Here is a 20,703-nt window from a genome sequence, read left to right on the forward strand (position 1 = left end):
CAGCTATCTTATAATTACTTTTGTAGTGACATTAAATTAAAACTAAAAGTCTAAAGAATAGAATAAAAAACAATAAAAACTGCTTTGGTATGTTACGTATGCAACTCGATGACCGAGAGGTCTTTTTGCGTATCCAGGTCCTTGAACTAAAAAATTTTTCACTTTTGTTCAATAAACCACTATATTGAAATCTATTTAGATTCACCTAAGGAATAGAGTTTAACCAGTTTAAGAATAAAATGCAAACCTATTCTAATTTACCAATAGTTAATTTATATGAAAAAAAACGCTTTTTAATGTTTTTGGCTACCGAGTTAGCATAGCCAGTCAAAATGAGTGATAATCTTGATAGACAAAATATTATTTTACGTTTTGAATGCTTTAAAAATTATTATTTTAAGGCACATAAAAAAAAAACAGAAAAAAAACCTTGGCAAAGCTTGGATTTTTTTATGCTTAAGAATTCATTATACTATAATTTTTCACAAAAAAGTTAAAATTCTTTTTAGCTAATATTTTTTTTTTAAATCAAACTGTTTATGTTTAAAACGCTACTTTAAATTTTCTGGAGGTGTTTTTGGTTAAAAAATTATTTTATTATTGCTAACTTTACTAAAGAAAATAGAAATGATGAGTAAGATTAGATTTTTATAATATAAATGCAAAAAGTAATTGCTCACTTACATATACACCTTATTTGCCACTGTTTATGACCCATTAGCTGCTGTAGCTTAAATTTTAGAAAACCTAACCTAGTGTGACAGCTGTTAAGCAGGGTTACCGCAGTTTGCATTAAATTTTTCTTGTAACTGTTTGCTTTCTTACACTTAGATTGTCATTTACTTGCTCATAACAAACTGAGTGCAAATCTAAAATTTTAGAACCACTAGATTTAAGATAGTCTTATTTATAAAACAGTCCTGTTTCCAAAAAAACTCAGATGAAACGATACATTCATCGCTACAATGAAAAGTATTCTGTAAATCAAGCTTTTTTTTTGTTAAAGAGTTGGTTATGAATTTGTTATGCTTGTCCTGGACAAGACGTTAAAAGATATCCAAGTGGTGTGCGACTCAAAAACCGAAAGGCTTTTCGTGCACCAGGTCCTAAGACCAAAAAACTTGAGCGCTTTCTTTTGTCGTCCAACAAATTGTATCGAGACTTATCGAGACGTGCACAAATAATTTAATATTTTTATTATAAAAAAAAAACTACTGACTTTAAGATATTATTAGCTTAAGAATTACTTAAATTTATTATTTTTGCACAAATTCATAATATTTCAAATGCTAGTTTTTAATAAACGATAATTATTTAAAAGCAAAAAAAAGTATAATCAAGTTGAGATAAATTTTTATTTCTTTAAAGATATTCAGTATAATTTTTTTGTATCCTAATAACGTCCAAGAATTCGATTCACATACGCACAATTTAAACTTTAAACACAAAATAGAGGTCACAGATTGATTATAAACTAAGAGTAAAATGAGTTAAAATAACATAATGACAATCTACTTTTAGCTAAAGAATAACTTATGTAAACTTCAAAAACTTTCTACGTTATTTTTTTTTTTCAGCATTAATACTTCTCCGGTAAATGTTGTTTAGCTCAAACAATTTTTAGTTAAGTTATATTTAAAGTTAGAAGTTTTTTAGTGTTTTTACATGTCAAGTCAAGAAAAGATTATATATAAATATTTTATCTCGATCTAGCTCTTACTTTATTTAAAATTGAATTAATTTCAAAAAGTTATCTATAAATAATCACTACAGAACAGTTTAGGTCTATTTTCAACTTTGTACGGATCAAAATTCAAAAAGGCAAAGTATATAGTCACACACAACTTTAAAGTGTTCACTTATGCACATAAGTTTACATATAAATTAATTTACCAAGCATAAAATATTTATTTTTGACAAGTAAATATATTTATAAAACAAATACAAAGAAACAAATAAGTACAACAACTTATACTGCATGTTATATTTTAAGTTAAAATAACATTGTTATAATTATATTTTTGATACAAAAACTGTTTTTCTAACTTTCTAGTGTGCACAGTGTTTACCTACAGAGACTTTTAATTGTAATTTATGAAAAGTCTACCAAAAACACTGACTAAATTTCTAATAAAATAGTTTTTATTAAGCATAAGATTTTACTTTTTTGGAAAGTTTACTGGAAATCTGCTGTGTGTTTTATTTTGGTCTGTTTTAGTTTTCTTTTAACATTTTAAGTAAATAATCCAGTAATTCTAAAATGTAGCACCTGAACAGAGTTAATAAAATATTTTTATATATTCTATCACGATTAAACATACTATATGCTTAAGGACCTTTAGTCCATAACAAGAATAATTTGAAAAACATATCTAGTATGCACAGAATATTTTCTTTACTTGCTGCTCACCGACTTTTTAAAGCTTTGAAAAACTGATTTTGAAATTATTGCTACAACGAAAAAGCATCGATGTAATAATTTTTTATATATAAAGTATCTTAACATAAGTCTTAAGCTGGAGATCTCTCCAATTATTGGACGCGTTAAAATTAGTGATGTACCGGACCCGGATCCGGACTTTTTTTTCAAATTAGATTCAGGCCAGAACCGGATGCGGATTTTTTTAAAATTAGGATCCGGCCGGAACCGGACCCGTATATTTTTTTTCATATCAAGATCCGGCCGGATCCGGATATCAGACAAAAATGGCAATATCCGGCCGGATCCGGACCCGGATAGTGAGTCCGGTACATCACTAATTAAAATCAACTCTGGTTGTTTATGTTTCTTACACTTTATAATCTATAATGTTTAGAGAGGTCCAAACTAAACATTAAAGTTATTTAAGCTAAGACTAGAACATTAAAACATTTAAAGCTTGTTGAAGTTTTTTATATTTGTAATTTTCTTGAATTTCTAAAAAACTTAGCACTAAAAATATTATTTTGAGTAATATTTGTCTGAAGTTAGCTGTTTTAAAAAGTAAAGTGTTCTATTGATCAGTGTATGTTAAAGTTAACTGCTTTACTTACGAAAAAGAAGTTCATGAACAGTGAAAATTTCTAAAAATTATTTGTAAATAGTTTGTTAAATATTGTTTTAAAGTTGTTTTGTTTTGACAATTCTTAACAAGCTCTAGAAAAATTTTGGGTAATAAAAAAATCATAATAAACTATTCATTGAGTCACCTATTGTGCACATAACTTATGTTTAGTTTTTTATGTATAATGTATTTAAAAAGTTTTTAGAATTACTACTTTTGACTCAACAATTATATTTTGATGATGGAACCAAGAAGAAAATTTAAGATAAACTGGAAATATAACTAAAGTCTTATTAGTGTTAAGCAGACTTGATTGTTGATTATCCATTTTTACATCGAATAGTAAAATTTAGAACTAGTAAATTTAATTTCTATTTACAAAATGTCTTATTTGTAAAAGAAAAGCTGTTAAAAATATCTTTGTTTAGTTTTAACATATATATTTTTAAATTTATTGATATAATTTATTTTGAAATTTTATGCTTAATGTCGAAAAAAAAACTTTATTACATGTTTATACAAGTTTTGTTATTTTTCCTGGTATGATAAAAAAAGGTTGTAGTAAAAACTTTATAAGCGATGCAGTTAATAAAAACGAATTTAAAATAGTTTTATTTTCGAACAAAGTAAAATAAAACCAAGACTGTGTAAATTTTAACTAACTATTTATAAACTTGTCTCAAATCAAATAGTCAACTAAATTTTTTTTTATTACTTGTAATTTGTATGCTCTTCTAGTAAAATACTGTATACTAAAATTTGGGTAAACACTCAGCAAGTTAAACTCACTGATTTTTTTGTTTAAAAAAAGTCCTTTATTGGCCACACAATATTTTGAGTCCGATTGAAACGTTAATTTATTTTACCTAATACTTAATGAGTCGAATTTCTTTTTTTTAACTATTTTTTTACCCTGTCCCTAACCCTACTTACCTAAAAATATTCCAAATTAAAAAAAAAAAATTATAACTAAAAATTATAACATAGACTATTTTTATGCCGACTCAACAAATATTAGGGGAACACTGAAGTGTTTCAATAAGATTCCAATATTTTTGATAAAAAATACTTTAAAATAGAAAACTAGGTACAAAAGCAAGCATTCAATGAAATGGTTAAATAATGTTTTTGTGGTTGTAATAAATGTTACTGAAAACAAGTTATCAATCGTAACGTTAATGTTAGTTTGAAATAGTTTTGTTTCGGTATAGTGTAGTGTCATTAATTTTCAAAACTTGAGTTTCAAAATTAGTATTTCATAAATACTAGTTTAGTACTTTAAAAAAGTAACAAATAAGCTCTTCCAAAAAGATTCCAAAAAGCATAAATTATTGAAAAAACAGCTCTTAAAACATTTTTAGTAATTAGAAAATAACTGCTCAGCAGTAGGCCTCGCACTTTTACTTATTGTCTGAGGCTTCGCTTGCAAACAGTTGCTTAATTTTTAAGGTTGTTTCATTGTTTTATCTTAGTTCCTTATTGGTGTGTATTTATTTTTTCAGCTAAGAGTAGTTATTCAGTTAAAAAATAAAATAACAGAGTTCACAAGTGAAAGATAGCTTTTTTGTAAGTTTTTATTAAAAAGTAAACTTGATTTTGTTTTCAGTTGTTTTCTTGCTGAAAAGCACTTCGCTGACCAGAAACTTTCGCCACGTTTTGCCCACTTTCTGCTTATTGCAAAAAAATTAACTTTAGTTAGTACAATACTCTTTTCTAGTAAATACTTATTTGAAACTTCTTTTTGATCCTTTTATTAACCTTCCCATATAAATTATTTTTATACTACTGCAAACACTTTGATGGTTGTAATTAGTTGACATTTTTAAACATTTAATACCAATTTTTTAATAAACATGTTTTTGAGTTGATATTAAAAAGTTTAAAAAAATGCTAAACATTTATAATCTAAAATCTATTGAAAATTTTGAAATCATGTATTATTTTTTGAAATTTTCAGTAGTTAAATTTTGATAATAAAATCCATGAGAATACTTCTAATGTATATAAAATTTTATTACTATTAAAAATTTTATGTGCAACTTGTAAAAATTTACTTAACTCAGTCAAAGTATGAAAAATTACTTAGACATGAATACATCTATTTTTAAAATTGCTTGTGTTTAGTTTATTTAAGTTTTACTTTGTAAAAGAGAAAGTATTCATGAAAATATACAAAGAAGAAATCAGACCTAATTCGAAAAAGGAAGCAAACTTTAATGAACTAAAAATTGCTTTTAAAAATAACCTACGCGTGTTTCGAATTCTTTTACCATGTGTTGAAGACTTCAAGACTCAAGTGTCTACTTGTGATAAAAAGTTTTCCTATGAGAGAAAACATTTGTTACTTTTTATCTCGCTTAAGTGACGCGATGTTTAGAGCTTTTTGTTTAGATTTTATAAGGACAAGAGTTGGTTATCATTTCAATTATTATCATAACGATAAGCTGTTAGTAAGTAAATTTAATATTGTTTTAATGATATTAATGTTATGTATAACTGTTTTAAATTTTAAAATAGTACAGAAAAAAAAATATTTTGAAAACTTGTTTTTTTAAAATAGTTTTAATTAAAGCTTAGTGATGTAAAAATAAAACAATAAAAGTTTAATTTTGTTGTAATAAACTAAATACCCTTTCAACTAATAAAAAATTGAGCAAGTTTCGTAACTCAGTTACTTCCTTATACGTTGCAAAAAAAATTTGCAAAATAAAACGGATATTAAAATATAACTTTTAAGTCAAAGCTTTAAATAAACTTTTGTTTTAATAAATTTGAATATGTTTCTAATGGAGTTTATCAAAAACAAACTAGTTTCTAAAAATTTATTGTTGTGTTCTTTAGTTTTACAGTTAAATTCTAAAAAACATGCTTTTAAAATAACAGTTCAATACTTTTGTAAAAGTAACAAAAAAAAGCTTAGTTGTTGAAATAACAACTCTCAAAAGGTTTTTGGTAATGAGAAATTAACTGCTCAGCAGTAGGCCTCGCGCTAACTTTAGTTATTGTATGAGGCTTCGCTTGAAAACAGTTGCTTTGAGAAAATACTTTTAAAATATGTTTAATTGTTTTCAGGCTTTTTTTTACTCATATTTAGTACTCTTATTTTCAGCTATAATTTCTATATGTATTTAGAAAAAATATTTTATAGAAAAGATAATGTTAGCAATTTATATTACTTTTATAAAGTAAATTTCGTGTAATAATTTTTACTATAGAGTTTTTATTCTTAATAAGGTAAAAAAGTGTTTAAATTATAAAAGCGAAATTCAAATAAATTAATAAAGCTTTACAAAGTTAAACTTTTAATCTGAAGTTGGTTTAACAGTATTTTTTTAAAGCATAGTTATAAAACCACTTACTTTTTAAAACAATACATGCAAGCTTAAGTGGTATAAATTAGATCAATGTTATAACAAAAAGTTTAATAACCTAAACATTTAGCTCTTAAAACTTTGTTGCTAATTAAGTTATTGCATTATATTTAACATTTTTTCACAAATTAAACTGTTTCAATTGTTAACACAAATTTAAAGTATTTAATAAAGGTAAAAAAACATTAGTTTGTGTAAATTTTATTGTCTATAAAACTATACTTTTTATTAAAAGCAGCTTCAATGTTTCAACATTGTATAGTGTTTGTTTTTTTTATTAAACTTTTTCTACCATTTTAAGTTTAAGTATATTTTTTAGAGAAACTAATAATTTAAATTTGATGTTAGATAAAGCATTAAATAAACTTACTGATAGTTTTAAAGCCTAAAAAAGATGTTTTACAATTCTAGTATATAAGCTACGTGTAAGTGATAAAGTTTAATTGAATTAGAAAGTTTTATGCACAAAACAAAGATACTATTTCTTTATTTTTTTATTCTTTTTTTTCTTTATAACTATTATCTTGATTTATCTGGTAATGTTTTTACTTATGTTGTACATAAAAGAATGGTGTATTGTAACTTAAAGTAAATAAAAGTTGTGTATAAATTGAAAATATATATATATTTTTTTTAGATTTCAAATCATTTAGGTTAAGTCTTTTAAACTAATGAAGTTTCCTGCACATTTCAGATCTTTTTTTAATTCTTTTATACAAGTCAAAGTTATTGAAACTTACAGGAAATCTGCTTTAACATTTCCAAAAATCTCACAACTTGATCTGAAAATCTAATGTTCTAAATACTTTTCAGCTTTATTCTAGTATTAATTTGAAAGATGTCATACAGACAGCAAGGTTATGGTTTCTCTGCTGAATGTCAATCGAAGATAGCTGCAAAGTACTCACAAGATGACGAGAAAAAGTGTTGCAACTGGATTGCTCAAATAACCAATGAAAACCCGCCCCTGCCAGGAAAAGAAGTTAGTTTACTTTTAGCTAAAAACATGTTTAAAACTTAAAATTCACATCAGTTTAATTTGAGATCTTAAATTTTTTCTTTCTTTTTATATTTTTTAATTTAGCCTTTTTTTTAAATAAAAATTATTTCATTTTTAAAATGTTTTTCAATGACACAATAGCTTGGTTTTAATATAGTGTCAGTATGATTAAATTTCCGGTTTGCCTTGTAAGTTTCAAATATTTCAAAAGATGAAACAAAAAATGTTTTCTGTTGAAAATACAAAAAAAAAAGAGTTGTTGTTGTACCATTTATAAAAGTCAATAATAAAGTGATGTGACCAATTAGTAATTAATATAAAAAAAAATCGAAAAAAGTTAATATACAAGAATCAGATAAAATTTAAACTGAACAAGAAGTAGAAAATTAAAAAATAAGTTTTAAAAACTACGTTTATGCAATGAGATCATATGGTATTATTTTTTGTATAAAGCTTTAAGATTAGCAATATTAAAAGAAGACCCTTTAACATCTTAAGTTGTAAAAAAAAAAGCTTTTAAACTTTTAAGCTATAGATAAACTAATAGTAATTGTAATTTTCCATCTTACTTAAAATCTTTTAAATAGACTTATGTACTTATGTTATGTTCAAGAAATAGTTTTGTTTTTAGCTATCTTGAAATTCTAAAATTGAGTTTAAGTCTTATATGCATAAAAAAGATTTCTGCAAGTAAAAGATTATTATTTTAAATATCAACCCAAGTTGTAGTAATAAAGTTGTAAATATCTACTAAATAAAACCATTTACATTCTACAATCACCTTTTAATATTTTTTTTAATTGTTTATATATATTTTGAGAAGCATATAACATATACTTGTTACCATTCAATTAAAAAAAAAATTTTAAAGTTTTACTTTTTTATATAAATTCTTAATATCAACCTTTAATTATTTTATGTTTTTTTTTTGTTAAAACTCTTGAATTTTCATTATAAATTTCAAAAACTTGTTTTTAGTTAAGAAACGAATAGTTGCATTTGTTCGATTTATAAAATGTTCTAGTAAAACTTATTCAGATAATGTTTTTGGTATGATTATTAGTATTTAGTATTTAATTGTACATAATCAATTCGAAAAATGTTTTATCAAGTTTTTATAAACTTTTTGGAATAAAAACAAAACATAAATTTATAAACATTTAAACAAACTGAAAATATAATTGTTAGGAAAAGTTTATAGAATTATTTTTGCAGTTAATCTTTATACTGAATAAATTATGAAAGTTGCTTAACTTTTTTAAGTGTCAATATTTTGTAATACAAAGACTACAACAAACTATAAATATAACAACATAGAAGTTAAGCTTCTTACTCTTTTATAACTAAACAAAGGGTTGATAAACAAAGTCTAATTCAATTGCTTTTCTACAGTCTAAAAAGTCTATAAGTACGACTTTTGTTGATACAAAAACCATCTTAATAAAAATTTTACACAATTTTTTACAGTAATATCTGCTTAAATATTAAAGAGTTAATCACATGATTTTAAAATTTAATCTAAAGCTATTTTTTGTTCTAAAGTGAAACATTGTAATTATTAACAAAATGTTTGATTAGCTTACTATGTTTTCGTGCATGGTAAAAAATATTGTAAAATAATCTGTTATTTTTTGTTTTAGAATGCTTTTGCCTGGCTAAAAGATGGAACAAAGTTGTGCAAGTTGATTAACAATATGTTCCCAGGTTCAGTTAGAAAAGTAAATGAATCGAAGATGGCTGTAAGTACTTTCTTTACATAAATTAAATTTGTTTTGTTGTATAAATAGTAGTAACAGCATTTAGTTTTATTTTTTTTTTAATTGAGCACTTTTTTATATGTAAATAAATAAAATATTTAAACTAAAAAAAAGACTATTTGAACTCTAAAAGTATTTGATAAGCTTTTTTAACAAGGTTTTTTATTTATAAATCTCAAATAGTTATAAATCATAAATGTATTTAATTTTGAAGCATAAAATTGGTTATTTAAATTACCTTTAGTAACCTAAGTTTTATTTTTTAATAATAAAGCCTACTTTAAAGTAGTAAAAATCTGTAGTTTTTCCTGATATTAAGTTGTTTTTAGTAAGTTGTTACTTTAGTGTTGTGCTCTTTAACCTTATTCATATGTTTAAGTTTTAATTGTTAAAAGAATATAGATTTTAAATGGTTAAATACAAAAATTTTCTTTCGTAGGTAATAGAAATCAGATAAGTTAATAAAATTTAAATGTTAAGTTTATTTGTTGTATAGTAATAAGTTACAAACCTTGCTATTCATTAGCGAATTCAGATGACTAATTCTCGCCTAATTACTCTAAAAACCGCCTATTCTAAACGTATTAAGAGTAGTAAACTTTAATTAAGTGATAAAAACGTAAGTAATCATCGTTTTACGTTTAAAAAATTTTCAAATAATGTTAAAATATTTAAACTACATGTTTAGTTTTTAAAATATTGTAGAATCAATTCAAAAGTTGTTTGCTCTAAAAAATTTAAACTTATGTTGTGTATAGCATTAAAATAAACTAGGGAAAAAAGACTTTTAAAACGAATTAAGAGAAACGCACTTTGAAAAAACTATTATTGGAAAAGGTATCTGAAACTTGGTTAAATTTGCAGTGAATTTTGCTAAATATCTTATACATTTTCTTTAACATTATATTTTCTGAATAAACTAATAAGCTTTATAAAATGTTAAAGTTTTTCTTTATTAGTCTTTCTAAATACAAACCCTAATTAGTGTTTTTAAATCTTGTTTAATTTCTATATTATAAGGTTAAATAATAAAAAATCTTTGTTTGTTTATAATTAGAAAAAATAATTATGTTATTTTTAGTTTAAAGTATGTACCCATATTAGGTATAACATACATACTTTCAGAAAATGCGATACAGAAAAATTTTTCTCCTCATGTTTTTTCCTGAAGATAAGCTTTAAAAAACAAATAAGGTTATTAATACTTTTTTTCTAACTGATTATAACTGTCAAAACCATACAACTTTTTAGACGATTGAAAACCTATAAAAACAAAATAACACTATTATTTTCTAGTTCAAACAAATGGAAAACATCGGGAACTTTTTGAAGGCAGTTGAACAAGCCGGAGTCCAAAAACTGGATGTCTTCCAGGTATGAAAGTTGTATTTTTACTTACAAACTTAATTTAATATAAAATGGACAACTGTAACTTAAGTTTTGACAAACAGATAGTTAAAAAATGATAAAGTTAAACATTAACTATTTACTAAGAAATACGTTTAATTTTTTTTTCTCCAGACAGTAGACTTGTACGAGAACCAGAACTTGCAGCAAGTTTGGATCTGCCTCCTGAAGCTCTCCTCCGTCGCCCAATCCAGGGGATTCCCGGGACCCCACATCGGGGTGAAGATCGCCGAGAAGAAGGAGCGTAGGTTCAGCGAGGACAAGCTGCGGGAGGGCAGGAACGTCATAGGGCTGCAGATGGGAACCAACAAGGTGGCCAGTCAGGCGGGCATGACACCATACGGTCTGGGACGCCAGATGGTGACCAATATCAAGAAATAAGGCCGAGCCAGAATAATTTCTTTTCATACTTTTTTATAGCTTATTAATTATCAAAAGTAGTAACCAGACATGTTAAAAAGCTCTGCTTTGTTTACTCGAGCGTGAAATTACTAACTTAAAACAAACCAAAGTTTATACGCTTCATTGCTGAATTACCATAGTAATTGTTAGCATTTTAACAACTCTGGTAGTAACGGCCAAAGTAACATTTTGATTTTAAAGACCAAAAGATATTTTACTAGTCGTTTTCTTGTGTTGAATTAAAACTGTTATTTTTTATGAACTTTAAAAAGTAAAGAATTTTTTTATTGAGTCAGTTTTAAAATATGTACACATTTATGAAAACATCAGACCAAAAATGTTGCTAGACATCTAGTTTGTGCTTTACACTTCCTCTGAATAAACTATGTTTAAATTTCATTAAAAAATAAGTGTGAAACTTATGTTTTATTTTTGATTGTTTATTATTAAGTTTTATTTGCTATGTTAAGAAGTACTGTATTTGAAGAACCGTAAACGATTTTTACTTAAATAGATGCAAAAACATGTAATGTAGAGATATCAGCCCTCTTTACAAGGGAGCGGGTCAGAATGACACAGCGACAAAATGACACGGTCGTCAAATAGACACGGTTCGTCACTTTGGCACAGCGACAAAATGACACGGTGCGTCAGTTTGGCACGGAGGGTCACTTTGACACGGCGACAAAATGACACGGTGCGTCACTTTGGCACAGAGGGACACTTTGGCACAGCAACAAAATGACACGGTGCGTCACTTTGGCACAGCGACAAAACGACACGGTGCGTCACTTTGACACGGAGGGTCACTTTGGCACAGCGACAAAACGACATGGTGCGTCACTTTGGCACGGAGGGTCACTTTGGCACAGCGACAAAACGACACGGTGCGTCACTTTGACACGGAGGGTCACTTTGGCACAGCGACAAAACGACACGGTGCGTCACTTTGGCACGGAGGGTCACTTTAGCACAGCGACAAAATGACACGGTGGTTATAAAGGGAGGGAACGACTTGTTGTGAAACTTCAATCTTCATTGGTATGGACAACGATCTTGTTTTTCTAGGAAACTTTTCGGTTTCCTGTCTTCCAACCGGTTTTGTAGAATCAGCAACAATCACATTGATTAACTTTAAAAACAAAGACCGCAGGAATTTTTGATTGTGACTTCATAAAATAAAGTGAAACACGTAATGTTTATACCTTCTATTGTCCATCGTTGTACTTATAAACAACATACTCATTTTTAAGCAGTAGCAAGGTGTAAGGTGTGCTTAATAAACGACAAATAATTATTTGTATCAAACAAAGTTCACAAAGATGCAAAAGCAGCAATTTTTTTAACAAAATACGACTGCCAAAGTTAAAGGGAATTTATTTTTGATTTCTTTCGAATGGAAAAACTTAAACACAGTTTTATACTAGAACTTGATACGAGTAATAAAAATTAAAAAATGACTTGCCATTTTACGACTAAAAAGATAAAAACTCATATAAACCTATTTTTTAAACTTCAGCAACATTCTGATTTAAAAAATACAATCTACATTTTAGATCAATCATTCAGCATATCAAAACAATAAACTAGTAGGTGTTAACACAGAGGATAATTTGTTTTATAAACTAAAACTCAGACGTTATCGAAAACAACTTTTCTGCTGTTGTAATTCTAAATTCTAATGCGGTTCTTATTTTTCGATTTTATGCTTAAAAAAAGTGATACTTGCGCTCTTTTGACGACTTAATAGCTGACAATTTTGAACTAAAATACTGCGTTTCCTGACGATTTACGTTAGTAGCAACATCTTCAAAAAATCATTGTGCACTTGACTTAAAAGATCGAAATTTTACGCCTCTATGCGACTTTTGTTTGTTGCAACATATATCGTGCACTTAGAAGTAGAAGTATAATGCTCTTTCGCAAATAAAATTGTGCACCAAACACTAAAACTGCATAGATGAAAGTATAAGTACAAATAACCGCAAATAGATTAGTTTTTTTAGCAAAACATTCCCTACATCAAGCATCTCTTTAAATAAAAGAATTTTTAAGATATTTTTAAAAATATCTTAAATATTTAATCTTATCTCTAATATTTAAAAATATTTTTAAGAACAACTAATTTTGATTTATTAGGACTCAAGTTGTATAACCTCTAGTGCTTAATTTTCTTAAAAGTGATAAATTTATAAATGCGCATGAATGGTTGCATCAGACTCTTAATTTTCTCTCAACTGTTCATAATACTATTTTTAACTTTTTCAAAAATTTAGGCTCCAGGACCGTTTATTTTAATTATTTGCTTTTAGACAAGTTTATTACACATTTTCAATACAGAGTTTTAAGTAAACATCCTAAGTTATTAACTTTTGTTGAATATTTCTGTTTGTATGTTTTTGGAAATTTAGGACTTAACTTTAAAAAAATTTATTTTTAACTGCACGTAATAGATTGTTAAAGCATGTGATTTACGACTCGATAACTGAAACGTTCTTTGGTATAACTTTTCGAGCGATAACCTTTTGTCGTTTAAAAAACAGTAATAATAAAGCTTTTATGTTTTAACAAACTACTAGGTTAAAATATTAAACATATTTAATATAACTGGCTAGATACTACAAAAGCAGCTAAACTCTGTATTTTCAAAAACTAGAGTTAAAACACGCATGACTTATTCTTACAACGAAATAACACTGTATAAAATTAAATCTTAGTTATTTTTATAACAATTCCTGATAATAATTAATTAAACGTTTAACAAAAAATACTAAATTTTATTCATTACATAAATATGAAAAGTTGTGAAACGTAAAAAATAAAACTTAAGAATATTTTTGTTTTTATACTTGGACTTAAATTTTAAAGCATTGTATCATATATAGTTTCAAATGTATCAAGCTACTATAGTTTGGAAAAAATATAATAAATCTTTTGTTTAACTATGTAATTACTATCAAAGTTTTACAATTAAAAGTTATATTACTGAAAAAGTTTAGTTTTGCTTATAAGTTTGTTTATCCATGCTATAGTGACGCACCGTGTCATTTTGTCGCTGTGTCAAAGTGACGTATCGTGTCATTTTGTCGCTGTGCCAAAGTGACGCACCGTGTCATTTTGCCGCTGTACCAAAGTGACCCTCCGTACCAAAGTGACGCACCGTGTCGTTTTGTCGCTGTGCCAAAGTGACCCTCCGTGCCAAAGTGACCATCCATACCAAAGTGACGCACCGTGCCAGAGTGACCCACCGTGTCATTTTGTCGCTGTGCCATAGTGACGCACCGTGTCATTTTGTCGCCGTGTCAAAGTGACCCTCCGTGTCAAAGTGACGCACCGTGCCAAAGTGACGCACCGTGTCATTTTGTCGCTGTGTCATTCTGACACCCACCCCTCTTTACAAGGGTGGGTGTCAGAATGACACAGCGACAAAATGACACGGTGCGTCACTTTGGCACGGTGCGTCACTTTGGCACAGCGACAAAATGACACGGTTCGTCACTCTGGCACGGTGCGTCACTTTGGCACAGCGACAAAATGACACGGTGCGTCACCTTGGCACGGTGTGTCACTTTGGCACGGAGGGTCACTTTGGCACGGCGACTAAATGACATGGTGCGTCACTTTGGCACAGCGACAAAATGACATGGTGCGTCACTTTGGCACAGAGGGTCACTTTGGCACGGCGACAAAATGACACGGTGCGTCACTTAGGCACGGTGCGTCATTTTGGCACAGCGACAAAACGACACGGTGCGTCACTTTGGCATAGAGGGTCACTTTGGCACAACGACAAAACGACACGGTGCGTCACTTTGGCACGGAGGGTCACTTTGGCACAGCGACAAAATGACACGGTGCGTCACTTTGGCACAGCGACAAAACGACACGGTGCGTCATTTTGGCACAGAGGGTCACTTTGGCACAGCGACAAAATTACACGATACGTCACTTTGACACAGCGACAAAATGACACGGTGCGTCACTATAGCATGGATAAGCAAACTTTTAAGCAAAACTAAACTTTTTCAGTAACATAAATTTTAATTGTAAAACAATGATAGTAATTACATAGTTAAACAAAAGATTTATTATATTTTTTCCAAACTATAGTAGCTTGATACATTTGAAACTATATATGATACAATGCTTTAAAATTTAAGTCCAAGTATAAAAACAAAAATATTCTTAAGGTTTTCTTTTTACGTTTTACAACTTTTCATATTTATGTAATGAATGAAATTTAGTACTTTTTGTTAAACGTTTAATTAATTATTATCAGGAATTGTTATAAAAAAAAACTAAGATTTACTATAATACAGAGTTATTTCGTTGTAAGAATAAGTCATGCGTGTTTTAACTCTAGTTTTTGAAAATACAGAATTTAGCTGCTTTTGTAGTATCTAGCCAGTTATATTAAATATGTTTAATATTTTAACCTCGTAGTTTGTTTAAACATAAAAGTTTGTTATTACTGTTTTTTAAACGACAAATTATTTGTCGTTTATTAAGCACAGCTTTTAAGCACACCTTAAACCTTGCTACTGCTTAAAAATGAGTATGTTGTTTATAAGTACAACGATGGACAATAGAAGGTATAAACATTACGTGTTTCATTTATTTTACAAAGTCACAATCAAAAATTCCTGCGGTCTTTGTTTTAAAAGCTAATCAATGTGATTGTTGCTGATTCTACAAAACCGGTTAGATGACGAGAAACCGAAAAGTTTCGTAGAAAAACAAGATCGTTGTCCATACCAATGAAGATTGAAGTTTCACAACAAATCGTTCCCTCTCTATTAACCACCGTGTCATTTTGTCGCTGTGCTAAAGTGACCCTCCGTGCCAAAGTGACGCACCGTGTCGTTTTGTCGCTGTGCCAAAGTGACCCTCCGTGCCAAAGTGACGCACCGTGTCGTTTTGTCGCTGTGCCAAAGTGACGCACCGTGTCTATTTGACGACCGTGTCATTTTGTCGCTGTGTCATTCTGACCCGCTCCCCTTTACAAGTAGATACAATAATTATAGTAATACCTTTTGCTTAACTTAATTCTGATAACAGTGTTTAATTGCTAGGATAGTTTTTCAGATGATATGATAAAGCTTGTACTTTTATTTGAATCGGCTTTGTTTTTCCATCTGACAAGATTTTCTAGCAGCGAATCACGTGTTGAAGAATTAAGTTCAACAAAAGGTTTTATGATTGTGGAAAAACTTTTTTAAACTCAATTTAAGAAACTTAGTTAAATAAAATTGAACTATTAAGTTTTTTACAATACAAACTATAAGTTAAGTAACTCTAAATTATTGCTATTTTTGATATATTAGGTTTGTATAATAATTGACTTTACTCTAAAATTTAGAATACGTATTTATTTCTTTTCTCTCCCAAAAGAAATTTATACCAATTATAGCGGTATTTATTACAAGATAAAACGTTTTTTTTGGTAAACCTTTTTTATCTTAAACCCAACGATCTTTTGTTATACATACAAATCTTGACTGAGAAGCAATAAATTATATTTTCGAAATGGCTACTTACCAGCTGCGTAATATAAAAGGCCTTGTATTTGCATCATTAAAATATTTATGTGGAAGTTTTCTTTGTAAAGCTCATGTTTGTTTTTGATTTTAAAAAAATGGTTTCGACTTAAAAAATAAAACTTATAATTTTTTTGACTAAAGTATTTAGTTAATATGTCAATATATTTTAGTAGACTGTAAACATTTATTTCAAATTTCCCGTTTGTTGTCAAACATGCTCAACCACATTACGACAAGTTTAGTTATTAAATTGTAAAAATTTTAAGATATACTCCGGTTCTTAATACTTTTTTTGAAATAACTTTATAAGTAATACGTAATAGGCTAATTTTAAATCTTCATTTAACTTGGGTAAGCTAGGTTAGATATGATACTATTATAAAAACAATAGTTTTTGTTAGTGATGATCTAGTTCAGAATAACGGTATTTAAATATATTTAAACTTTTTTTAAATGCAGAATACTAAGCATACCAAGTAAACAAATTTCTAACTTTAATAAAACTTTGAAAAAATATATTTTGTTACATTTTGATAAATTATCAGTTAAGATTATGGCCCATGTACAGTACAAGGGTCGGAAAAACTGCGGCCTGCAAGCATGTTTTTTTTTAAATTGAGTGCGGCCCATGAAAAGTATAACATGCGGCCCGATAAAGAAAACTTAAAAAACTTTCACTAGATGTTCTGAAGTTTGAAGTGAACAGCAAAAAAATGACTTAGGAAAGTTAACAGGATACTTAAAACTTACTTTTTTTAATTTCGGGTATGATATGAAAAAAAAAAACTGAAAATACGACTGCGGCCCATGAATATTTTTATTTACAAAATTTGGTCCGCAACCACCAAATGCCTGCCGATTTCTGACCTATAACAAAGTATCTACAATTGCTAACATACCCTTTGATAAATTTTTGTCTCGTAAATCTTAATTAGAGTATTTATACGCAATTATAATAATTATATTAACATTAATAATAATAGTAATAACAATAATAATAACAATAATAATAATAATAATAATAATAATAATAATAATAATAATAATAATAATAATAATAATAATAATAATAATAATAATAATAATAATAATAATAATAATAATAATAATAATAATAATAATAATAATAATAATAATAATAATAATAATAATAATAATAATAATAATAATAATAATAATAATAATAATAATAATAATAATAATAATAATAATAATAATAATAATAATAATAATAATAATAATAATAATAATAATAATAATAATAATAATAATAATAATAATAATAATAATAATAATAATAATAATAATAATAATAATAATAATAATAATAATAATAATAATAATAATAATAATAATAATAATAATAATAATAATAATAATAATAATAATAATAATAATAATAATAATAATAATAATAATAATAATAATAATAATAATAATAATAATAATAATAATAATAATAATAATAATAATAATAATAATAATAATAATAATGATAATGATAATGATAATGATAATGATAATGATAATAATAATAATAATAATAATAATAATAATAATAATAATAATAATAATAATAATAATAATAATAATAATAATAATAATAATAATAATAATAATAATAATAATAATAATAATAATAATAATAATAATAATAATAATAATAATAATAATAATAATAATAATAATAATAATAATAATAATAATAATAATAATAATAATAATAATAATAATAATAATAATAATAATAATAATAATAATAATAATAATAATAATAATAATAATAATAATAATAATAATAATAATAATAATAATAATAATAATAATAATAATAATAATAATAATAATAATAATAACAATAACAATAACAATAACAATAACAATAACAATAACAATAACAATAACAATAATAATAATAATAATAATAATAATAATAATAATAATAATAATAATAATAATAATAATAATAATAATAATAATAATAATAATAATAATAATAATAATAATGATAATAATAATAATAATAATAATAATAATAATAATAATAATAATAATAATAATAATAATAATAATAATAATAATAATAATAATAATAATAATAATAATAATAATAATAATAATAATAATAATAATATTAATATTAATATTAATAAAAAGAAAACAATAATAAAATTAACAACAATAATAATAATAACAATAATGATGATATTAATAATAACAATAATTAGAAAATATACATCACTAATAGAAATTGATAAAAAAAATTGCTTGCCTTGTTTAGAAAAAAGTCTTTCGCGGGCCGTTTATTTTTAGTATATTTGTCGTAAGCAATAAAAAATTACTATTAAATACCAAGAAAAAGATAAAAGCAATCATAAAGCAATAGTAGAAACAACCATAAACTAATAACCTTAAGTTTTATCTATTACGACTATAATTTTGTTTTTGCTGTTTAAGTATGCTTTTAGCATAAAAGTATTTCGTTAGCACCATCTGGGCTGCAGTCTACCGACCGTAAAGGTATAGGTTCAATTTAAATTATATATAAAAAACCTTTTCTTTGGCGTCATTATCAAAAATAAAGCTTGTTATTTTATTATTGTTGTCATTTAAGTTTCTATTATTCTAAACTTTTTTTCAGTAGTTTAATATTGCTCTATTCAATGGAAGAAAAAGTTAACTGCTTAATTTTATAAAATATCCTTCAAAATCATCTTTTATGAAACTAGTTTAAGTTTTAATTACTTTTATGTTGTTCAATAATGGTTTGACTAATATGTAAAAAGTTTACAAATTAACAGGCATAGAAAATATAACTTTAAAAAGTTACCACTACATCAAAGCACATATTAGGGTAACAAAAAAATAGTAAGTTTGTACGAAACATCACATGTAACTTTTTTTCTTGTTTTTGCTACTACTTATCTTAAAAAGTACTTCAACTTATTCACTTTAAATTTATTCTAGTGATTCTAAAATCTCAAAAAGCTTTTTTTTTACAGATAAGATATACTTTTTTTATCTTCCTCACTTTTAATGTCATAGTTAAAAATTTTATTTTATACAAACACTTTGTTTTACGTTTTTGTAAAGGATAAACATTAAAAAAAAATCTAGCATAATTTTAAATCCTATAAATAAAGGTAAGAAAGACATTTGGGAAATAAGTTAACTGGTTCATGTTGACCAGCTCTAACAGCTAACAGCGGTTGGTATTTTCGGCCGAAATGTGATGCACCCTTTGATCCGCTCTCTATATGAAACCAAACATAAAACTAAAACTGCGGCCCACCCTATTTTTTGTTTTAAAATTTTGGCACACAACTACCATAAGACTGGTTAAGTGGTCACCCTTGTATCTAACTTTTTTTAACAACTCAGTAAGTTATCCGTATTTTGAAATTTCCGGAAAAAGTATAAGAATTTTGCAAAAATAATTAAATGAAAACTAATTTAAGTACGTCATATGGCCAACTTATATGACGGCTTTGCGTCCGATGTTAGCATTCTTAATAAAAAGGTTATTTTAATTTATAATTATTCTACATCGTTGAAATTTAAATAAATTTTAGTTTCAAAGCGACCAATTACAATGAACCACTTCAACTCAGCTAGCATGTGCCTTAAGGTAATTTAAATTTATACAACTTATACTTACAAAGTTTATAAAGTATCAGAAATAAGTGTTCAACTTTAATTATTACACTAAATGAATTTATAACCTGATAATAAAAGTTCTTGATTTAAACTAACTACTGGCTAATGAAAATATAATAATGAGATCGTTTTATAAAACAAATTTTTCAGAATTTCATGGAATATGAACTTTCAAAAGGTGATGCTGAAGTTAAGAAAGTAACTAATTCAGTAAAACCTTTGATAAACAAAGGAATTCTCAGAAATCCGGTTAGTCATATTTTTAAATTTGCTTTAAATAAACAAAAAAGTATTAGTGTTACTTTGTAGGTCTAATGGATTTTTACCAAAAATAACTTATACCATTAAACTAACTCAATATTTTCCAACTTGGATTTTAGTCGTGTATATGTAGACGTGTACAGAGTTTGTTTATTAAGACTTATTATGTTTATAAAAAGCTAGTAAAATATTAGTATTTAATGTAAGTAGCTATTTAAAAAAAAAGTTACACTACCTCTAAAAGCTTAAACAGTCTGGCTAAAG

General features: G+C 26.2%; 1 protein-coding gene across 1 annotated transcript; it reads left to right on the forward strand.

Moving 5' to 3' along the window:
* The first annotated feature begins 7,232 nt into the window (after nt 1-7,232).
* On the forward strand, nt 7,233-11,375 carry LOC145832398 (calponin-1-like). The gene is made up of 4 exons (XM_082939719.1): nt 7,233-7,397; nt 9,056-9,154; nt 10,469-10,546; nt 10,694-11,375. The coding sequence occupies exons 1-4, from the start codon at nt 7,254-7,256 to the stop codon at nt 10,958-10,960; spliced, it is 588 nt and encodes a 195-aa protein (XP_082795845.1). The 5' UTR covers nt 7,233-7,253; the 3' UTR covers nt 10,961-11,375.
* The last annotated feature ends 9,328 nt before the right edge of the window (nt 11,376-20,703 follow it).

Source organism: Thalia democratica, chromosome 1 (genome assembly GCF_965202585.1).
Source record: "Thalia democratica chromosome 1, ktThaDemo2.hap1.1, whole genome shotgun sequence".
NCBI lineage: Eukaryota > Metazoa > Chordata > Thaliacea > Salpida > Salpidae > Thalia > Thalia democratica.